A 23,529-nucleotide genomic window follows, 5' to 3' on the forward strand; every position below is an offset into this window, starting at 1 on the left:
GAAGACACAGGCCGATCCTCGATCCGAATTAAGGCCCTTACTGATGCTGACTGCAGCTCAATAACCTTAAGACTCCACTGGAGATGTTTTCTATGCGACACAGTGGAGAAGGCTCCATCATGATCCAGGTTGCTTTTTCCTGTTGAACGGCGGCTGGCCATGTGGACATGTTGCAGCAGGCATCCCTCTTGATTGAGGGACCTTGTCTATGTGGTAACGACTGGGTCTTTCAACAGGACAATGCTGCAGTTTACAACAACCGCCTGACGAAGGATTTCTTCCAGGACAATAACGTTGCACTTCTGGACCATCCTGCGTGTTTCAATGATCTAAATCCCCTTCAAAACTTTTGGGAATGGATGGCAAGGGAAGTTTACAAAAACAGATATCAGTGTGGATGCCCTTTGTGAAGCCATCTTTACTTTATAAAAACAGTTGCATCATGCATGACGAAATTAGTGTTATCAACAAGAACAATGGCACTACTCACTTGACACTTTTAGTTCTGTTGTGGCTATTTCTTAATCTTTTGATCAGCTAATGAACAGCCTGTTTGAGTTTAAATACAGTACATTTTGAAGCAGTACTTACAACCTGATTATGATCCACCACTACAAAGCGTGAATACTCATATTATTTTCCATGGTCTTAAGATTTTGTTCGGGAGTATATACATTATACATGTTTTGAAACAAAGATTTTTTTTTTTTTGGCATTTGGCCTCTGTACACCTCCACATTGAATTTAAAATTAAACACAAGATGTGAGTGAAGTCAAGACTGTTTGGTTTGACAAAAGTGGTGCATTAACCATTCTGGAATTACAGTTATTTTCATACGCACACGGATTTGGGCTGATAAGTGATATTCCAAATGGCTGACAAGCAGTTCCATTGCCCTCGTTACTTCATGACGAATCAGACAGATTTTCTGGAGGACTGAAGGGGGGTCTGAGTGTTACATTTGCTAGCTGTTGTACTCTCAACATCAGGTACAAAGAGATGTCTGTTTGACTGAAGGTGACCAACAAATTGGAACATTGCTAAAAAAGAAGGAATTATAATCATGGAAGACAACCAAGTGACTGACCGTAGAGTTCTGTCCATGGTAAAGAAGAACTTTTTTACAACATCTATCCAAGACAAAATCACTTTTGAGAAGATAGTCATGTCATTGTCAAAGTCTACATTCAAGAGACAGCTTTATGAAGTAAATATAGACACGCTACAACAAGGTGCAAACCACTGGTACGCACAAGAACAGAAGGGCCAGAAATCTTTGCCGGATCCTTTTGGCTGATTAAACCAAGATTAACTTGTACGAGAATGATCGGGTGAAGACAGAAAGGAAACAGTATACTCACATCTGTCAAATCCTAATGATCTACAGGTCCTTCTCAAAAAATTTGCGAATTGTGATAAAGTCCATTATTTTCTGTAATGTACTGATAAACATTAGACTTTCATATATTTTAGATTCATTACACACAAATGAAGTAGTTCAAGCCTTTTAATTATTTTAATATTGTTGATTTTTGCATACAGCTCATGAAAACCCCAAATTCCTATCTCAAAAAATTTGCATATCATGAAAAGGTTCTCTAAACGAGCTATTAACCTAATCATCTGAATCAACTAATTAACTCTAAACACCTGCAAAAGATTCCTGGGGCTTTTAAAAACTCCCAGCCTGGTTCATTACTCAAAACCGCAATCATGGGTAAGACTGCCGACCTGACTGCTGTCCAGAAGGCCATCATTGACACCCTCAAGCAAGAGGGTAAGACACAGAAAGAAATTTCTGAACAAATAGGCTGTTCCCAGAGTGCTGTATCAAGGCACCTCAGTTGGAAGTCTGTGGGAAGGAAAAAGGTGTGGCAGAAAACGCTGCACAACGAGAAGAGGTGACCGGACCTTGAGGAAGATTGTGGAGAAGGACCGATTCCAGACCTTGGGGGACCTGCAGAAGCAGTGGACTGAGTCTGGAGTAGAAACATCCAGAGCCACCGTGTACAGGCGTGTGCAGGAAATGGGCTACAGGTGCCGCATTCCCCAGGTCAAGCCACTTTTGAACCAGAAACAGCGGCAGAAGCGCCTGACCTGGGCTACAGAGAAGCAGCACTGGACTGTTGCTCAGTGGTCCAAAGTACTTTTTTCGGATGAAAGCAATTTTTGCATGTCATTCGGAAATCAAGGTGCCAGAGTCTGGAGGATAACTGGGGAGAGGGAAATGCCAAAATGCCTGAAGCCCAGTGTCAAGTACCCACAGTCAGTGATGGTCTGGGGTGCCATGTCAGCTGCTGGTGTTGGTCCACTGTGTTTTATCAAGGGCAGGGTCAATGCAGCTAGCTATCAGGAGATTTTGAAGCACTTCATGCTTCCATCTGCTGAAAAGCTTTATGGAGATGAAGATTTCATTTTTCAACACGACCTGGCACCTGCTCACAGTGCCAAACCACTGGTAGATGGTTTACTGACCATGGTATTACTGTGCTCAATTGGCCTGCCAACTCTCCTGACCTGAACCCCATAGAGAATCTGTGGGATATTGTGAAAAGAAAGTTAAGAGACGCAAGACTCAACATTCTGGATGAGCTTAAAGCCGCTATCGAAGCATCCTGGGCCTCCATAACACCTCAGCAGTGCCACAGGCTGATTGTCTCCATGCCACGCCGCATTGAAGCAGTCATTTCTGCAAAAGGATTCCCGACCAAGTCTTGAGTGCATAACTGAACATAATTATTTGAAGGTTGACTTTTTTTGTATTAAAAACACTTTTCTTTTATTGGTCGGATGAAATATGCTAATTTTTGGAGATAGGAATTTTGGGTTTTCATGAGCTGTATGCCAAAATCATCAATATTAAAACAATTAAAAGGCTTGAACTACTTCAGTTGTGTGCAATGAATCTGAAATATATAAAAGTCTAATGTTTATCAGTACATTACAGAAAATAATGAACTTTATCACAATATGCTAATTTTTTGAGAAGGACCTGTATACCATAAAGTAAAAACCACCCAAGACAAGGGATATTCAATGGCCTTGTCAGTCATCTGGTCTTAACCCAATAAAGCATTATTTTCACTTACTGAAGACAAAACAAGCAACTAAAGGTCTGGCAATGTCCATGGTTTCCAAACTTCAGGTAGTTTTTGACAGCAAAGGATTTACAGTACATCCAAGTGGTAAAGGCAACCCCCTCCCAAATGTGTGTGTATAAACATGGCTGTAATCCCTGAATGGTTATTTTCACACATTTATTTTTGTACTAAATTTTTGTATGTGTGTTTGTGTGTATTGTGATTCTTTTGCAGATGGAAGCGCAATCTTTAAAGGCTGCTTTAGAAGACCAGAAAACGTTACACTAGCACTTCCTGCTGCTTCTGTCATCCAAAATATGTCTGTGGATAAGTGTGTAGAAATGTGCACAGAAAAAGTGAGTGCGAGTGTGAGTTTTATCTTCACACAAGGCATTTTGCTTGTTCATGTAAATATGGGTGTAATATTTGAGCTAACAACGATAGGAGTGTATATACCCCTCGCAATTTAGCAACCACTTTATTATATGTTCTCAAGGAACAATACTTTAGAAATGAAAACTGGATTCTCAATATACAGTTTGTTTAGAGGTACAGATTTACTGTCCTTTAAAAATAACTCAACATCCAGACTTTTTCTTTATAACCGCCAATGAAAACAGATGGGGGCTGGATGTTAGACAAATGGCGCTTCGCCACCTTCCACTTGAGGATGCCCCACAGGTGCTCAATAGGGTTCAGGTCTAGAGACATACTTGGCCACTGACAAACACATGAACATGATGAATAGGACATGTGACTTTGCATGGGTAAAGATGTACAGTACAGCTGTTATCACTTAGGGCGTACTCACTTTTATTGCCAGTTATTTTTAAAATATTGTTGGGTTACTTTCAGAGGGCAGAAAATCTGTACTGTTCTACAAGCTGCACATTGACTACTCTAAAATATGTCCAAGTTTCCCGTCTATAGTATTGTCATTTGAGAAGATACACTAAAATGTTTCCTGAAATAAGAGTGGTGTACTCACTTTTGTGAGTGGGTGTGTTTTTATAAACTGCTGGTATAGGTTACTAAAAAAGGCAGCACTCACGCAGATCCTTCCTGTTGGTGTTTCTGGTTGAAAAAGTATGAACATTTTAATCTTGTATGTATGAAATTAAAAGTCAAAAATATGCCCAAAACCCAAAAGCCATCTGTAAATTTAGTTCTGGGGATGTGGTAAAGTGTGATTAAAAAAAGTGTTATTATGTGACTAAATACAGCTGACTTTGAAAAACAGAAGTCTCGGAGTGAATTTGCTTGTGTTATTAAAAAAAAGGAAGAAAAAAGGGAAAGAGAAAACAACACTTGGACCCAAACAGTTAGACATGAGTTCACAGAGACAGAGAGGGGGGTGGAGGAGAGAGAGAGAGAAAGAAAGAACAGATTTTGCAGCATGCTAGTTGTGCCACTTAATCATCTGTTTATAATCAGCAACCCATAGAGCTCTCTGCAATCAGCACACTATACACCATCTATTTAGATATGTGTTGTTAATCTCCCAGCAAGGGTTCGCCACAGCAGACCATATGGTCACACAACAACTTGGAACAGGTTTATTTAAATAAATAGATTTATTGCCCTTCTTGACACAACCCTCCAATTTTGGAACCGGCACTGCATCCAGTTTGGGTACTGGCTGGAAATCGAGCCTGAGCCTTCCGCATGACAGGCGAATAACCTACCACTGATCCACCAGTGTTCCACCATCCATTTGGATAGAGAACATAAATAGATAAAGTAGTTACTGAAGATGTTTAAGTTATATCCTCATGTTTTTTTTTTAACACAAGCAAAAGTTAAAGGATTTAAGTTGATAAGTTATTAAGTTAAGAGGCCAGTCTGTTATAGGACGTGCTACTTCAAAGAGCTTAAAGATTCAGCCCTAAGGTTACTTTTAGACTTAGAGTTACTATAAAACTAAAGGACACGTGTACCTGAAAGGAATGTCTGACCAGATTTCATAGATAAATAGATACTGTAGATAGATACAGACAGACAGACAGACAGACATGGAGAGCAGCCAAATGCCCCTATTTAAACTACAAAAATATGCAAATAGAGGTGCAATATTTTTTTAACATCAATTTTTTAACATATGAGCCAAAATCAAGCTTTTTAAAAAGCTCCACCTAGCATAAAAGGTTCTGAATCTTTTAGTTCTTAAAGCAGGAACTTTTAGTTGTAAAACTGTTGTGGTGACTTTACTGTAATTTGGCAACATTACAGACATTTGGAAAAAGTTGGTATAAGGTTGCATTTGAATAATAGAGTTATTTTAAATGTAATGAATTCAAAACAACATTGACTCCATGACAGTGGGATAGGTTTGAACAAATGGCCCTAACAGGTGGCTTAGTGGCTAGCACTGTCGCCTTGCACTGCCAGGTCCTGGGTTTGATTCTTGCGTCTGGTCTGTATTCATGTGTTTACCCGGAACTTCCCTTTATTTAATTAAAAGGGAAAGAAAAAGTAAATTCCACAATTTTGAAATTAGTATTTGTTAGTCAGTATGAAACCCTGGGCTTTTTGCTCTCACTAATTCAGGTATATTAAAAAGGTCAAGGTCATAAATAATTGGTTCATCAGGAGACGCAAAATTAGCAAAGTAGTAGGCTATTATTTTGTTACCGTAATCAAGTGGGCCTTTAAGCATCTCTACTTCCAAACATCTTTTTCTTTCACCAAATACTTCACTTTAGGTAAACTAGCACCAAATAAATCATGAATTCAATTTAATAACGAATCTAAACTTTAGCAGATGTGACGATGAGAATGAGACCTAATACCCAGTAATGCAGTATAATGCTCTTATAACTTTTTTTTTTTTTTAACTGCAGAAAAAGAAAAGGATGTTGGTTACTGAGGCTACGACTGAGGTTTTTATGTGTGGTGAAATCCTATGACGGTCCCCACTTTTGTTTTAATACTTACTGGTATATGAAACAGAAAGTTCACCCTACTTCAGTTTTTATTTATCAGGACCTAAACGTGAACTATGTAGTCCACACCAACTTTTATAATTAAACACATAACCTCACGTGACAAGCTTTTGCATGCATTTCAATGTTTTTCAAAGAAATAAACCTAAATTAAGCAACTAGGTGGGGGGAAAATAAGTACACACTTCCTACTTCACAGTCATTATAAGAGTAATTAAAAGCTGCGAGCTGTTACTGATGAAATGCATAAGATTATCAAGTGTTACCGTCACTTTAAAAGCACAGTTTTAGGTACAGTGCTTGGAAAAGCTATATATTTGCCCCTTCCTGATTTTGTATTTTTTGCATTTTTTTTTTTATACTTAAATGATTGAGATCATCAAAATAATTTTACTATTACACATCATTTTAAAATGATGATTTTATTAATTAAGGGGAAAAGCTGTAAGAACCCTGTGACATGACCTTAAACAGGCCAGAAAACCATCCAATGTGGCTTTCAAAGTTTTAAAACTTTTCTGCAAAGCAGAGTGGGCCAAAATTCCTCCACACAGAAAAAAGACTCATGGCCAGTTATCGCAAATGCTTGGTCCAGTTGTTGCTGCCAAGGGTGAACCAACCAGTTACAGTATTAGGTTTTGGGGTAAAAGGGCCAGACGGGTTTGGAGAGCTTTTTTATCTTGAAAAAAAAAAACATAATTTAAAAACTAAGTTTTATATTTACTTGGGTTATCTTTGTGTAAAATTAAAATTAGTTTGAATCTAAAAAGAGTTGTGCATGAGATAAATGCTCTCAGACATTAATGACCTGACACAGCGTTATAAAGAAGAATAGGTAATAAACTCCTGAAGTTGTGGTTCTACATGTTACTGCTGGGTTTACTTTTTTTAACATTACTGGGTTCATAAATGTTAGAGTGTGACAATTAGTTTTTAGTGGTAGTGTTTGTGTAGTCATAGCATTAAATAGCTGCTATAATAATCATGCCAAAGGAAGGATAGTAAGACAAACGTGTGTGTGTGTGTATGTGTGTGTGTGTGTGTGTGTGTGTGTGTGTAGGAGTTTTCTCTGGCTGCTTTGTCTGGGATTAAATGCCACTGCGGTTTCCCCACCACCCTCTTCACCTTGCACGAGCCTGAAGAAGAGGATCTGTGCCTTAATCGCTGTGCAGCAGAGGACTTCGAGAGCTGCGGAAATGATGATTACTTTGTAGTTTACCAAACACAAGTTCAAGGTAATGCCAATGTCTGACTTAATGAATGACTGGGATGCTTTTGCTTTTAAACAAAGGACAGAAAAGCATCATCTAATTTACCATCTAACACAATACGTTCATTTTTTGCTTTGATGCCGTAGTTCAAGGATTTTCACAATTTGTTTGGATCTATCCTATCTATTTGTTTGGATTTATCTATAAATGGACATTTATCTCTCTTGCATTCAGGTTTTTTTTAGATTAATCTAGTAAGATCATCTTTGTGTACTGATAATACTTAAGAATAAGCGGTTGGACTTGGTGCCCAAGGCTGTATTGTTTAAATTACCATAGTGACTCAGTGTTATTCACACATATGATGACTTACATTTAAACAAGGTTTATTGCAAATTTTGGCATGTTTCACTTCCCTGTGCATGTATAATGACGTTATAGCGCTAAACTCATGATTTTCACCACCAACTTAATTTCCTTTTAACGTCTCCAAAGCGCTGCACACGCAGATTTAAGCTTATCCGATTATGTTTTTGCTCTCACGTAGACTTTAATATTGAGAAATCCTTGGTAGCTTGTCTATTCCCATAGGCAGTGTTTGCGCACACATAGAGTGAACTTGGTAGGGCCTGAAACATTTTAGGGGTCGAACTGAAGCTCCGCCGAGAAACATGGTTTCACCCAGTGAACAGGATCTTCTTGAAATACAGTACGTCATTACTTTTAAAATATGTATCGAGGCCACAACATGTGCATATTATTATTATTCTTTTTTTATCATTATTACTATTATTTGCTTTATTTAGTTCATCATTGCCTAGGTTGTGCGGAAAAAAAAAGTTATTCCACTGTATATTACACAATCCTGACCCCATATATATTCACACACACACACACACACACACACACACACTGTATATATATACGCATAGAGAATGTGAGAGAGAGATTGTATTTGTTTGTGGGTGTGGTTTGGCCTGGTTGTCTAGCAACGACAGTGGTTGTACACTTATTCTAAAATGAATGTAAAAATCAGTTTGTCATGTCCAAAACATTCTCCCCAATGGTCTGACCAATCTTCTCCATTGAAAGTTTCTTCAAGGCAGCAGAGCTGGCTCTCCATTTGGTATAAGGCTGTCTTATGTTAATGTGTTGAAAATACTGAGCAGGCAGTTATTTCTTTGGCAGAATAAGTGTGTGTATACTAGAAACCCCATTATGATCTATGGAGTGATTTTTGCAGACAATCGGTGTATGGATCGGCGGTTTCTGCCCACACGGACAAAAAGACTGATGGCCCTAGCGAGCTTCCCTGGAGCTGGAAATACTTGGGCCCGCCACCTTATCGAGTTAGCCACTGGATATTATACAGGGAGTTACTACTTTGATGGTTCTCTATACAATAAGGGTGAGTGTGGATGGCAACTGTTATACCGGTGTATACACCACTGTGGTTAACTATAATTGTTCAACTATTATGTCATAGCAGAGATGAAAACTCATCAGCCCCTTTATGTCACGTGTAAGATTGCACCCGAGTCTATATGTCCTGTGTAGCACTGTGTCTTTGTCACCATGTCTTTCTTTGTGTGTTTTTTTAAAGAAATACTGTTTGATCTCTTTTTATAGACCTACTACATGATTCTAGTTCCGCATCTTGATATTGTTCTTGTTTTTTGACACTATGTTAATTTAAAAAGGTCTGCGCCTGCATTTGCTCTGACTCTCATTTCTGACTTTCCCGTTCTCTTTGTCTTTAGATTATATTTAATTTATATAAGAATGTTTTAAATAATATTGGGAAAAACCCAAAATGTAATACCTAAAATATAGTATTACTGTAGACATACTGTAATACAGTATTTATTGGAAGTAAACACCAACTCGTGTAAAACAGGGGTAATGTTCACATAGACAGAATATAAACGTAAAAATATTTGACCCTGCAGGTTTTAAAGGTGAGAGGGACCACTGGAGAAGCGGCAGGACAATTTGCATAAAGACACACGAGAGTGGCAGGAAAGAAATCGAGGCCTTCGACTCCAGCATCCTGATGATCCGCAACCCCTACAAGGCGCTCATGGCTGAATTCAACCGCAAGTATGGTGGCCATATAGGATTCGCTTCTCAGGCCCACTGGAAAGGAAAAGGTGAGACTAAATATATACAGAGACAGTTCTAGGGACTGTCCAAGCAACAAGCACAGAATTTTAAAGGCCCTCCTGGCATTGATGTTCAGACATATTGATGCTTATATAAAATATCAGTTCATTGAGGCAACTATGGGACGTCTGTCTGAACCTGTTGCTATTTAATTCTGCTTGTCGGAGGTACTCCTAGATTAAAGTAGGATACAACAGGACACCTTTAGTAATGTCTTGAATATATTTATTAAGCTTTGAGCAAGTCAAGTCCTAGCTGGCTGCTTGCTTGATAGTTTCATTATTAGGTTATCTACATTATATACAAGAGTTTTGCATCCTCTTTTCATCTGCTTGTTATTCTTCTTTCTTTTCTGGCTTCCAGACAAGTTTTCTCACTTTTACAAAGCACAAAATAAGCCTACATGTGTGTGAGATGGAGGACATTTAGCCGGTCTCTGGTACAGCATAATACTTTAGCCATTAGTGGATTTGGGGCGAATTAAGGCCTTTGAGTTTGGACATTTTCATGGACTGATTTACGGCCTATTTACGACTGCATATCATATAAAAATGTAATTCATCCGAGGCGACGACTACTCAAATAAAACCAAGAGTAACTGTTATATAAGAGTTATGCAGGTATAATATTGACGTGATGTAATTTAAAACAGTACTTCACTGCTTTCAATTCTTATTGTTTACAGTGGTGGGAAATGACTGTGTGGGTTTCTTGGTGTGGTTCACACCTATACAATTATAAGTTTGTGTCTTGCCTGTGACTTTTTCAACCAAATTTAGTGAAGCATGTTTTCGCCACCATCAGTGAAACACCTACTGAAATCTTCAAAGAAATGGACTGCATTGTTTTAGTACAGTTAGAAGGTTCTTAAGTTTAATGGGTTGTTTCCCTTTTGATTTGTCACCCATCTGTAGATTAACAATGTATTTGACATCTTGTTGGATGTTGATTCACTCATTAAAGAGAAGTTAAGTAAAGTAAAGTAAAAGTAAAGGGAAGTTTTGCAACAAAAAATAAGAGAACACCAACTATATTCAAAAGGTTAGGACTTCCGTTATTCATAAATGTAGCACACACTGCCCTTCCATGCACACAGAAACGGAAATCGAGTCTGGCCAGGAATCGACCCCGTACCCTTGAGGTGCAAGGCGACAGTGCTAACCATTACACCACCGTGCTGCCTAGTACAGAAAAATTCTTCAAAAATTTTTTTTTACCAATTCACTAGAAAGTTTTTCTTTCTTTAGGGTTTCCTGACATGTATATTGCAGTTTTATATATATATATATATATATTTTTTTTTATTTTTTTAATAAATATTTTTATTTATTATTTTTTTTTATTTATTTTTTTTACTTTACAATTATTTTCTTTTATGTGCTGATACAGTAGGGTCAGGAATTGGTAATAAGGTATTCAAAGCATTGTGCGTCTTATATTTCATTATATATAACTTATTTCCTGTTAATTTCGGAATTTCCCTATGAAAAAACTTTGTTTATTAGAAGAGCTTTATTTAAGGACTTTTGTATTGTTAGTTGCACAATGACTTGATTTCTGCAGCAGTACTGGTTTAAGTAATCTGGTAGTTTTGTTTTAAATTGGCCGCAGGATAGCAATCTTTCTTTCCCACGACTGGGGTTCTGTTTGTGTCTTACAGATATTAGGCAAATGTTATTTTAGACCCAGGTAAAGGGCATGTTTAAGATATGTAAATACATTTTAAAAAGAACTTAGCTCACTGTAATTATATTTTATTATTATATTGCTTAAAATGTCCTTTAAAAAAGAGTCCTACAGCAGAGGTGATAAAAAAGGTTCAGTTCCTTAACCATAGTTTGAACCTGACCCTATGAAATATTTTGAAAAATATTACACAGGAAGCTGCATTACTGAAATTTTCTGGAATGGAATTGTTATTGGGCTGCACAATGGTTTAGTGGTTAGCCCTGTCTCCTTGCACCTCCAGGGTTGATAGTTCAATTCCTATCTCAGGGTCTGTGTGCATGAAGTTTGCATCTTCGCCCTGCGCTTGGTGGGTTTCCTCTTGCTACTGAGCGTGGTTCAGGGCCTTTACAGGAGATTTAGCTACATAGCTCATACACACGTGCATGTATACATGTCAAACTCAGTACACTTATAGATCATTTCATGGGTTCAACTCAACAGGAGATCAAATATTATGGGTCATTTGCAAAACAGACACAAAATGTACACACATTACATGCCATGCACTACACTACACACACACCTACTACACACATACTATACACACTACATATCCTACACACACACACACACACACACTACCCATGCACATACATATTAAACACACGACACACACACACACCTGGGCACATCCAACACAAACAATGGTAGTGTGGTGAAAAGGGTAGTGTGTGAATTCTGGCTTTTACTTTTTCTCTTCTTCATCACTTCAGCTACATCACTCAAGTTTTTTTTTTTTTTTTTTTAATGAATTTCTTTCATCTTTGTGAAGCTGCTTTGAGACAATGACCATTGTTAAAAGCGCTATATAAATAAAATTGAATTGAAAAGTTTCTAAAGGTGTCCACAACCTTTCTTACCTCACTGCAAAAACTCTTATTATAAAATATGTACATCACTCAGTTTCATCTTTGAATACAGTTTTTCTCGATTGCTTAAACACATTTCTTGAGACTATGCCTCGTATTCTCAAAACAGTAACCACAAATCCATAGCATCTCACCCAATTTCTCAAAACCATTCACTTTTGCTGAAAAACCAAACTTTGCCCACAGACATCACACACACAATGCCTCAAAAACACACACACACACACACACACACACTACAACATAGTCTTACACATTGGTGCAGTAAATGAAAAACAATATTTCCAAAACTGGCAAGTTATGTTGCTTGTGGTTCTTTCCCTCGTGAACACTAAAGACGCAACCAATGTATATATAGTGTCACATTTTTATACATGTACTATACAGTACAACACACACCAAAAACATTATTCCACCTCAGCATGCTGTCTTTGGTCTGGGTCAGGCCAGAGAATCTCATCCACATCACAGACTATAGTGGCCCTAGCCAGGCAGCAGGTGTAGATTCATCTTGCATGCCTGATCCACCCCTGGCATGCATCTACTGATATGTTTAGGCAGGCTTCTTCCATGGCCCGGAGGAGGTGAACATGGACATAAGGTTCTCTGTCGTACACTTTCCACCGCCAAGCCAAAAATAACTCCTCTATCGGGTTTAGAAAGGGAGAGTATGCAGGCAGAAAGATGTTAGAAAACCTTGGGTTATTGGTAAACCAGTCATGAACCAAAGCAGTGCGATGTAGGCTGACGTTGTCCCAAACAACAACGTATTGAGGCTGCTCTGGCTGTTCTGGTTCCCTGTAGTCCAGCTGGAACATATGTTGTCTTAGACCATCAAGAAAAGCAAGGAGAAGCATAGTGTTACAGGGTCCTAGAATGGCATGGCGTAAACTGCCATGCTGTGATGAAACACAATACTTCATACAATATCAAAACTCGTACCTCAACATCTTCCACTCGTTGGCTTTTCACCATGTCAGAGTTTTATTCAAAAGGGACGAGGTATGCCTGTTTCATCCAGAATTGGTTCTTTCGGATTTGTGGAGAGCCTGATGGCATTTACCCCTCGAAAATGATGATCATCCTCAATCACTCTTCTTTGAATCTCTCCCAGGTGGATTACATTATTGGCAATTACCATGTTTATACTGTATGCTGCCTTTCTTGTTCTTCCGAAAAAAAAAGCCTTGACCTGCCTCCACCAGGTGGTCGTCTCTGTGGCCTACAAAAATAGAAGCACTCATAACTGTAACTGTCACACATCCTTTTTACAGGAAAAAAATGACAACATACTGAAACTCAAGAAACTTGAGTTCAGTAACTCAAAAGTTACTGTAAAGAGCAGTCTTGCTGCAAGTACACCTACCTGTTTTCCTCACTGAAGGTTCTGATGGTAGAGGCAACAGTAAAGTGACTACAATTTGGCTGTACTCGTTGCCCAGCCTCCCTCATAGTTATACCATTGACAAGAACAGGGTCAACTAAAGTGGCTTGAATTTTATCCAAGACCGCTTGTCTCCTTGACCTTGCTCTTCTCCTTCCTTGTCACCATTGTCCTCCTTCACCTCCTCCTCCCTGGTGTCCTGGACCGCCTTTTATTCTTCCTCCTTCTCTCCCTTTTCCTTCACCACGTCCTCCCCCTTGGCCTCCTCCTCCTCCTCCTCCTCGAACCTCTTCCTTTGCATCTCTTTGGATCCATTGTTTCAAACCTGAATGAGTTGACTTTGGCCCTTTTATCTATCCATCTAAGCTTCTGATTGGTGTCTGATAAATTTTGCTTCCTAGTGTTTTCACTTGGTTAATTGTGTGCTAATTAACTGCTGACTTACATTAACATTCTCGAATGCTAGTGCTTCCTAAATGACCACATGGTGTAAGCACTGAAAAATGTAGGGATTTGTGTGTAGGGTTTTTGCATGAACAGTTCACCAAATCTGACTCATGTGTTAAAGCAGGGGAATAGTGTTTATAGTTCAGGGAAATGGGTGTGCTTTTTGAAAAATAGTATTATGGTTTTGACATTTTAGTTTTAAAAGATTGGTTTTAGTGTTTTAGCAATCGAGAAAAACTGTAATCTTAATCCTATGCTTTCCAGATTGCAAAACACACATTTGCCTTTAAGCAGAGCTGTTATAATGAATACTTATAAGTGTAGATACATTCCTATAGTAATTTAGTATGTGCTTTTTTTTTATAGCAGACATTCAAGTTCTTTTTTCATTACTCCATTCTTAAATTCTTTCTATCTCTTCTCAATCTCTCACTGTGTTTCAGAATGGCCTGAGTTTGTAAAGAACTATGCACCATGGTGGGCATCTCACACCCTCGATTGGCTCCAGTACGGTAGAAACATTCACCTTGTGCACTTTGAGGAGCTGAAGCATGACCTTTTCAACCAGCTGAAGCGCATGGTTCTTTTCTTGGGCCTGGACGTTTCTGAGGACCGACTGCTGTGCGCTGTGGCTCAAAAAGACGGCAATTTTAAGCGCTCGGGCCTCAGAAAGCTCGAGTATGACCCCTACACGCCAGAGATGCGGGAAAAGATTGATGGCCTCATCCGCAGCGTGGACATTGCACTCAAACTGAGGAACCTTTCAGGGGTTCCAGATGATTATAGACCAAGATGATACAACCTCACGTCCTTTCCTCATTTGGTTGTTTGTGTTTTCTGTAGTATGTTGTTTTTTTCTGGTTCTTTTCCTGAGGAAAAAAAAAACAGTTTCCCTATTTTTGTGGCTTAACCAAAAAAAAAATTAAAAACAAATAAAGACTTTAAAGAAGGAGGAACTCCAAGAACACAAAACCAGCACTTTGAGTGAGCAGATACAGAAGGATGAAAGTCACATGACATACTGATGACAAAGCAAGACAATCTGGTGACTATAGGCAACTATGAGGGCTATAATGGGTGAAGCACTTTATGTGTTGTCTCTACTCTTTGTGTGTGTGTATGCATGTGTGTGTATGCGTGTGTGTGTGGTATGATTCTCTAAAGTCATGAGGACGTGTTGTATGGATCGCAGCCTGCTGCACAGACCAACATTATGGCACTAGGAGATGTGTGCAGCTGACGTTTGTTCTAATGTCATAACCAGATGAGTTTTATGTTTTCGTTCCATGTAGCCACAAATTCTGCAAAGAGAAATACAATCCAGTTACATTGTGCAAAGCCTGACATAGGGTCTATTAAGGTATTTTAAAAATATCACACAATCAGCTTAAAATTAATTAGTTACGTTTAATTAATCCATATAAGAATGAATTTAGTTTGAGGATGTGGTTTTGAATAAATAAATTTTTACATATGTATTTTCATAATGCTGGCTTTTGATATATGAGTGTCGCAACCCCAATGACTCTAGCGTGAATCATTCTAAGGTTAACGCAAATTATAATATAATCTTATCTCAGTTATGTCCGGGTTCCTCTGGTCACAGTTCTTTAACACGGTTAAGCTCTTTATTCAACAATAACCCTGGAACAAAACAAATAACACTGGTTTTATAATGAAAAACACTTCTAGTTTATAAACACAGTGTTTTGAACCTTACTGTAGCTACAGTAGGCTGGGAGAGTTTCTGTATTTCAAAAGTGCACAGTGATGGCCAGAAGTATTAGGACAGCATACGGTATGCCATGTATTAGTTCTCCCAGTGATTTTACTCATTAGCTCTAGCCAATTTGTTTAAAAAGTTGTGCACGTGAAGCCATGGCTTACGTCATGTCCACCGGTGAAGAAGGCAGAAGCAGTCAAGAAACTGTCATCCGTGTATGATTTTCAGGAAGTAGTTGTGTATTCATACAGATACCAGAGTACTGCAGATGTCTTTGTAACTATATGCCCAGGTGGCTGCAGTAGGTTCTGAGGAATAAAGGACTGATCAGTGCTTTCTGTTTAAGGCTACTGTCTCTCCAGTCACTGCTGTGCAAGTGTGAACATGTTACATTAGTTCATTTTTCACTGTGGTGAGAGCAAAAATGAATACCCCACTTGTGATTTGCATGAAAAAGATCAGCATGCAGTGATTTTTTTTTTTTTTTTTTTTGTGGTCTAAGAGTGTACCAAAACATGAGAAGCATAAACAGAAGTGTTTGGTCAAAAGTTTGTGAAAAGGTGAACGTTTCTTAAACAGAATTATTACTGGTGACGAGGCATGGATTAAAAGTTTTATTATTATTATTATTATTATTATTATTATCATTGTTGTTGTTGTTATTGTTATTATTAGAACAAAGGTAATGGCATTATAGAATGGGAGGGTCAATAAGCGTGCATCTATGATAGCTGACATGCTGCAAGAATGGTAGTTGGTTTTAATTAAAAAACGTTTATACACAACTTTACCAAAAGATTAATAACTGATACCTGAGGGAACTTAAACAAAATGTAAATTTAAGAAGTGAAGTGGTTTCCTAGACCTTTAGAGCATTGTATGTTTAGGAAAAGCTAAGCGCTGTGCTTTTGCAAGATGTCTGATACACAATCTGGTGAATTTCTGTTCATCTTCTCAGACAATAATGTTGATCAGAACGGCACTTTTGTTCAACTAAGCCGAAAGTACTTAAGTGTATGTATTTTATGTTGGTATCCTGCTCTTTTTTTTAAAATACCTTCTTCATTGGTTTTACCTTCAGTTTAGCAAAGGAACACAGTTTTATCCATGAAGAACGCAGACATCATTCCAGATGTTCTCCTGCAGTCATTCTGGCCCTTTGACTGTTGGAGTTGAAACCTTCAACACTCCCTAAAAGTGAAGCATTTCTGTATTTGTGTGTGTAAACCTCAATATCCAAACACACTTGAATATTTATATAATGAATTGTGTTTTTTTTTGTTTTTGTTAAAGGTAAAAAAAACTTGCCGTTTGTTTTCTAGAAATTGTTATTTTATGTGAATTTATTATTAGCTCTTATATGTTGCAAATTTTCCCTTTCCCTCTTGCATTCATATTAGCTAGCCACAATCATAACATAATCGAACATTTTATTGAACTACATCTAAAGAAACATTAGATTTAAGCCCTGCTTAGTGACAGACATGGTTGTAAACCAAGTACTGCTTCCAGTACGATGTATTTTTATAAGGCTTTGTTAATCTATTTGTAGGCTGAGACTGAAAGAGACATTATTTCACTTCTATTTTTTGACAGACTCCAGTCAATCTGAATGTATTTCCAATGGAATGAATGTAATGCTATGCTATCGAATTATTCATGATGACTACAACCTGTGTGATGTTGATTCCTGATCGTCTTATCACTATACACTATGTCACTGTGGACACACTGGACTTTCCTTTTCTTTAAAGTGGAACAATATGTACTACAGCAGACTATTTTTGTACTTGCCTGAATAAGACTCATAGTGTATGGGTAATAAACAGCTCTAAATGCAGTTACATTCTTCACTGTTATGGCCATATGCTGAAATACATAGTATATTATATAATTCTGAAAAAAAAAACATAAACTATATGTCTGAATGCATATCTAGTTGCATGTACTATAGGCTGACAATTTCCTATAATCAGGTCAGACCCACAGCAACAAGTCAGATCCACGGATACTCTATTCGACAACCCACAGCACCCAACAGATCTGCCACTAAAGTCTGCCACTGATTACTGACACCACAGCAGGTCCCCAGACCACACCCACAGAGATTTTGTTGATTTATGCCCCGAGGAGCCAGAGCTGCCCAGAGAGGACACGGAGAATCTACATAATACTGGTCATAATGATTTCTGTTGTGATCACTTATCGGTGTAACCATCTCAGGTATATCACACATCATCACCCCACAAGTGGAAGCTGCAAGCTAACTGATTGTTCCCTGTGTTTTTGCACCTTAAAATGTCAAAAACTCATGATGTCTGCTCAGTTTCATAAGGAAAACTGACCTTGCTCAAACAAATTTATTGTATACCAGCAAATTTAACCCATAAGTGCAAAACGACGATTACTACAAATAAAACCGCATGCAGAGAAGGAGGAATGTTTAAATCAGGCTGGGATAAAATGCAAATGCATATACACTACTAGTTACCTTTGGATAATTACTGCAGTGATTAATGTGTTTCACCTGATACAGTAAGTATCTTCTTATTTCTTAACCAACAATGTCAGAAGACGTATCCCAAATTATTGTCCTGCATCATAAAAATAATGATAATGGTCATCATAAAATAAAAAACATTTAAAAAAAAACCCTCAAATGTAGTCAACAAAATCATAAATGACAATAACCTATTCTCGAGCGGTGGGTGTATCAGGCTAAGAAGGGAAGCAAGGCTGTCAAACGTTTTATATATATATATATATATATATATATATATATATATATATATATATATATATATATATATATATGATAATGGTAATGAATGCGGGTTGGAGAGGCCCCTACAAAATTTTTGCCTAGAACCCCAACAAACTCTAGAATCACCACTGGTAACCCTTCTTCAGTAGTAATGTATGTAGTCAAGCAATTTAGCTGAACTTGTTGCTTGAAATTACAAACCAGAATATCAGAGGACAATAGGAAGCTTGGGAAAGTGAGTTAAGAAGAAGTTAAGAATTTTCTTTACAAAGTAATAGGTAAAGATTGTGCTTATAAAGCATGCCTGGGTCAATACTCCTCCAGCACAGAGTGACCGTACTGGTCGTGTGTTGTGTTGGGAATTGTAGTTTGAGGTGGCCATATTTGTAGGCTATAATTTAAAATTGTAAATGTTTCCCAAACTCCATGGCAGAATATGCAAGGGGCATTTAGGAGTAAAAACTCCCTTTATCCTCTATCTACACTAATCCCCTGCTACACTAATGCACTTATCACAGCATTTCACTAGTGTTTAATTACCATCATGGTAAAATGTTTTCTCAGTGCACCGGAGCCATGATCAGACTGCCTGCTTCACATCTGAAATGCTGGCATGTGAAAATCACTTAGAGCAAGGTCAGGACTGTATGGGGATGTTGCAATAACTCCCAACCAAGTTCCTTTAATGTTCAAGTGGTGATTGTGAATGATTGTGTGGACAGTTCTCTTGCATGTCTTCAGCAAGTTGGAGACAAGGTTGATTTTTCTGCAACTAGCTTCTGGTTTTACACGGTTATTTACAAGACATTTTGCCACAAGTACTGGTTTGACACTCCTTATATATTATTCATTTATTAGTTTCCAGTATATAAGATTAATATTTAATTATAATTTATAATTTTTTTATTATTGTTTATTAGCATAAAATTATTAATAATATAATATTACAACATTTGTCAACATTAAAAGAAGAAAAAGAATGCTAATCATATTTATTTGGCTCAATATAATCAATTAATGATTATTTAATGTAATGTGATAAAATGTATCTTAAAATTAGTATAAAAATAGGAGAAGATGATAAAAATGCTCTTGAATACATTATTTGCAGGCAACATTTTCAGTTTGAGATTATTTTATAAGCACTTAAAAAATACAAACCGATAACACGTAAACCTTATAATATTAAGTAAGGAACCAAGCTTAAAGGGGGAATATATTACTGATGGGATGGTTCCTGTAGCAGAGAAAATTACTAATGATTGTACATGGTGTACCACATATGACATATTGCACATTTCACATGCATTTATTGTTACATTAAATGTTGTAGAACATTTATGAAACAACTTTCTGTAATGACTTTTTGTTACAACTATAAAGAATTGGCAAGGCCTGAAATCTTTAAACAGTCGTTGAAAGTTTGCCGTCTCCTGAGGTAGTAATAGACGTCCCTCTGAGAGTACCCCGTGCTTCCTCTTCAAATGTGCTCTCAATCTTTGACAGAAGTGCATAACATTTCCTCTTAAAGTCCTTTCCCATAAAAGCATAAAGAAAAGGGTTCATGAAGCTGTTGGCGCTGGCAAGTGTGCCCCCTAATCTTTGTCCAATAGAAATGACATTTTGATCTTTAAGGCTTATCTCCAATATGTGAAGATATGATATGCACACCACTAGAGCAACGTGTTCCTTATCGTGCATGTAGTTGTAGTAACAGACCAGTTTTGAGTCATGGTGATCTACATCTCGGAAAAAAAGCAAAGCTGAGCAATGCTGAGACGATCCAGGCTAGTAGAACAATCACCAAGGCCCTGCGTATGCTGCGCTTGTTTTGTGCCCAAACAGGAAACATCACCACAACACAGAAATCCACACTCATGATGACGAGGAGGAAGATGCTGCTGAACATGTTGAGAAACATGTTGAGAAACAGCTAACAAATTTAAGACAATTTGATTTTTTGGCAAAAATAAACAAACAAATAAATAAATAAAAGATGCACACTAGTATTTTTGCGCCGCCTTTAGCTTTGACTTTGTCTTGTATTTGCCAAGAGCTTAAGAGCATATATTACTGCAATATATTTATTTTAATAGCATATATGATTAAAGACTCAGACCAGTTCATAAAGTCTTTCCCAGTATTTTTCAAAGGTCACTACTCTGTTGTGGCCAATTCATGCCTGTCATCAGGTTTGAGAAGCTCCACAGATGTAATAACCTGGTCATTCAGTACATTTAGGTCGTCAGCTGACTTCATTGTCACTTTATTGTCACATAATGTTGCTGAGCCAAGACCTAAACAACTGAAGCCCAGATAATAAAGCTGCCTCCAGAGACTTGTACAGTGGACACTATGCATGATGGGTGCATCGCTTCATGCGCTTCCCTTCTTACCCTGATCTGCTCTGGACTTGTTGGACCACATAAGCTTTTTCCATTGCTCCAAAGTTTAGCTAAATAAAGCCTTTTTTTAAATAGTCTCTTTTGCAGTTGGTTATCTTATGGCCACACAGGTGTTTATTTACAATACTATTAGTTCTCCTGACAATATGCATGTGCAAGCAGTCTTAATTTTATTCTGACCACATTTCTTCCAAAAGGGTGATGGATCACCAATATCCTTAAACGTTTTAAATACATGTTGTACAGTTCTTAACATCCAGAAATGTTGTTTTCTTTGCTTGATGCAGGCCAATCCTTCTGAAACACAGTAACATCTTCATCATGACCACAGAATAAATCTTCCTGGTTGTTTATGTATTGAGAAGCTACTGTACTTACTGTATTAGTTAGGGTAAAAAAAGTGTTGTTGTTAGCTGAAACATATTACAGTTTTTCTCGATTGCTGAAACTCATTTCTTGAAACTATGCCTCATATTCTCACAACAGTAAACACAAATCCATAACATCTCACTCAATTTCCCAAACATCCTATTTTCAGGTCAAAATGAAGCTCTACACTCAAAACTATTCACTCTTGCTGAAAAACCAAACTTTGCCCTCAGACATCAAACACAAGCCCTCAAAAACACACACACTACAACAGAGTTTTGCACACTGGTACAATTAATTCAAAACAATAGTTCCAAAACAATTAGGTTGCTAATGGTCCTCCCCTTCAAAAACCTTTTCACATGATGAACACAAAAGACGCAACCAATGTATGTACAGTGGCACATTTTTATTCATGTACTATACAGAACAACACACACCAGAAAACATTATTCCACCTCAGCATCTTGTCTTTGGTCTGGGTCAGGCCAGAGAATCTCATCCACATCACAGGCTATATTGGCCCTAGCCAGACAGCGGGGGTAAAATGCCTGACCTTGCATGCCTGACCTTGCATGCCTGACCCACCCCTGGCATGCATCTACTCATATGTCTAGGCAAGCTTCTTCCATGGCCTGGAGGAGGTGAACATGGACATAAGGTTCTCGGTCATACACTTTCCACCGCCATGCCGAAAATAACTCCTCTATCGGGTTTAGAAAGGGAGAGTATGCAGGCAGAAAGATATTAGAAAACCTTGGGTTATTGGTAAACCAGTCACGAACCAGAGCAGCGCGATGGAAGCTGACGTTATCCCAAACAACAACGTAGTGAGGCTGCTCTGGCTGTTCTGGTTCCCTGTAGTCCAGCTAGAACATATGTTGTCTTAAACCATCAAGAAAAGCAAGGAGAAGCATAGTGTTACAGGGTCCTAGTACGGCATGGCGGTGGAGTACCCCTCGTTGGCTGATGGCTGCGCACATAGTGACATTCCCTCCACGCTGACCAGGGACATTTACAATAGCCCGATGGCCAATTATGTTCCTCCCCCTTTTCTTTCTTTTGGTCAGGTTAAAACCTGCCTTATCCACAAAGATTATTTCATGGGGAACAGGCCGTCTTTCAATCTCAAAGATTCTCTGCAAAACACATAACACAGTAGAGTCAATCGGTACCCTGAACCACAGTTCAAGAGTGCTGAAATGGCAGCATAAACTGCCATGCTGTGATGAAACACAATACTTCATACAATATCAAAACTCATACCTGAACATATTCCACACGTTGGTTTTTCACTCTGTCAGAGTTTCGTTCGAAAGGGACTCGGTATGCCTGTTTCATCCGGAATTGATTCTTTCGGAGGATGCGGTCAATTGTGGAGAGGCTGATGGCATTTATGCCTCGAAAAAGATGATCATCCTCAATCACTCTCCTTTGAATCTCTTGCAGGCGGATTACATTATTTGCAATTACCATGTTTACAAGTTCCCTCTCTTGCTCCTCCGACAAAAGCCTTAACCTGCCTCCACCAGGTGGTCGTCTCTGTGTCCTACAAAAATAGAAGCACTCATTACTATAACTGTCACACATTCTTTTTACAGGAAAATAATGGAAACATACTGAAACTCAAGAAACATAAGTTCAGTAACTTAAAAGTTACTGTACAAAGCAGTCTTACTGCAAGTACACCTACCTGTTTTCCTCCCTGAAGGTTCTGCAACAGTGAAGCGACTCAAATTTGGTTGTACTCGTTGCCCAGCCTCCCTCATAGTCATCCCATGGACAAGGACATGGTCAACTAAAGTGGCTCGAATTTCATCCGAGACTGACTGTCTTCTTGCCCTTGCTACTCCCCTTCCTTGTCGCCGTCGTTCTCCACCTCCACCTCCTTCACCACGTCCTCCTCCTCCTCCACCTCTCCCTCCTCCTCCACCACCTTCCTGTTGTCCTAGACCACCTCCTCCTCCTCTTTCACTACGTCCTCTTCCTCCACCACGTCCTCCTCCTTCACCACGTCCTCTTCCTCCACCACATCCTCCTCCTTCACCACGTCCTCTTCCTTTGCATCTCTTTGGATCCATTGTTTCAAACCTGAATGAGCTGACTTTGGCCCTTTTATCTATCCATCGAAGGTTCTGATTGGTGTGTGATAAATTTTGACTCCTAGTGTTTCCACCTGGTTAATTGTGTGCTAATTGAGCTCAAGCTATGCTGACTTAAGTTAACATTATTGAATGCCAGTGCTTTCTAAATGACCACATGGTGTAAGCACTGAAAAATGTAGGGATTTGTGTGTAGAGTTTTGCAGTAACAGTTCACCAAATTTGACTCATGTGTCAAAGCAGGGAATAATGTTTATAGTTCAGGGAAATGGGTGAGCTTTTTGAAAAATAGCGTTACGGTTTTGAAATTTTAGTTTAAAAGCCTGGTTATAGTGTTTAAG

The 23,529-nt window shown here is 38.3% G+C and overlaps 1 protein-coding gene and 1 pseudogene across 2 annotated transcripts in view; one reads left to right on the forward strand and one right to left on the reverse strand.

The window, feature by feature from the left end:
• wscd2 (WSC domain containing 2) overlaps positions 1-17,388 on the forward strand; it is a 96,232-nt gene extending 78,844 nt beyond the window's left edge. For both annotated transcript variants that reach the window (XM_053480918.1, XM_053480917.1), the window contains 5 exons: positions 3,316-3,437; positions 7,084-7,258; positions 8,478-8,642; positions 9,184-9,384; positions 14,269-17,388. In XM_053480918.1, coding sequence (XP_053336893.1) covers positions 3,316-3,437; positions 7,084-7,258; positions 8,478-8,642; positions 9,184-9,384; positions 14,269-14,621 — 1,016 coding nt within the window. In that variant the 3' untranslated portion in view covers positions 14,622-17,388. The remainder of the gene's footprint in view (positions 1-3,315; positions 3,438-7,083; positions 7,259-8,477; positions 8,643-9,183; positions 9,385-14,268) is intronic.
• A 2,035-nt stretch (positions 17,389-19,423) lies between these two features.
• LOC128509781 (uncharacterized) lies at positions 19,424-22,562 on the reverse strand (annotated as a pseudogene).
• Between the last annotated feature and the right edge of the window lie 967 nt (positions 22,563-23,529).

Source organism: Clarias gariepinus, chromosome 21 (assembly GCF_024256425.1).
Source record: "Clarias gariepinus isolate MV-2021 ecotype Netherlands chromosome 21, CGAR_prim_01v2, whole genome shotgun sequence".
Taxonomy (NCBI): Eukaryota; Metazoa; Chordata; class Actinopteri; order Siluriformes; family Clariidae; genus Clarias; species Clarias gariepinus.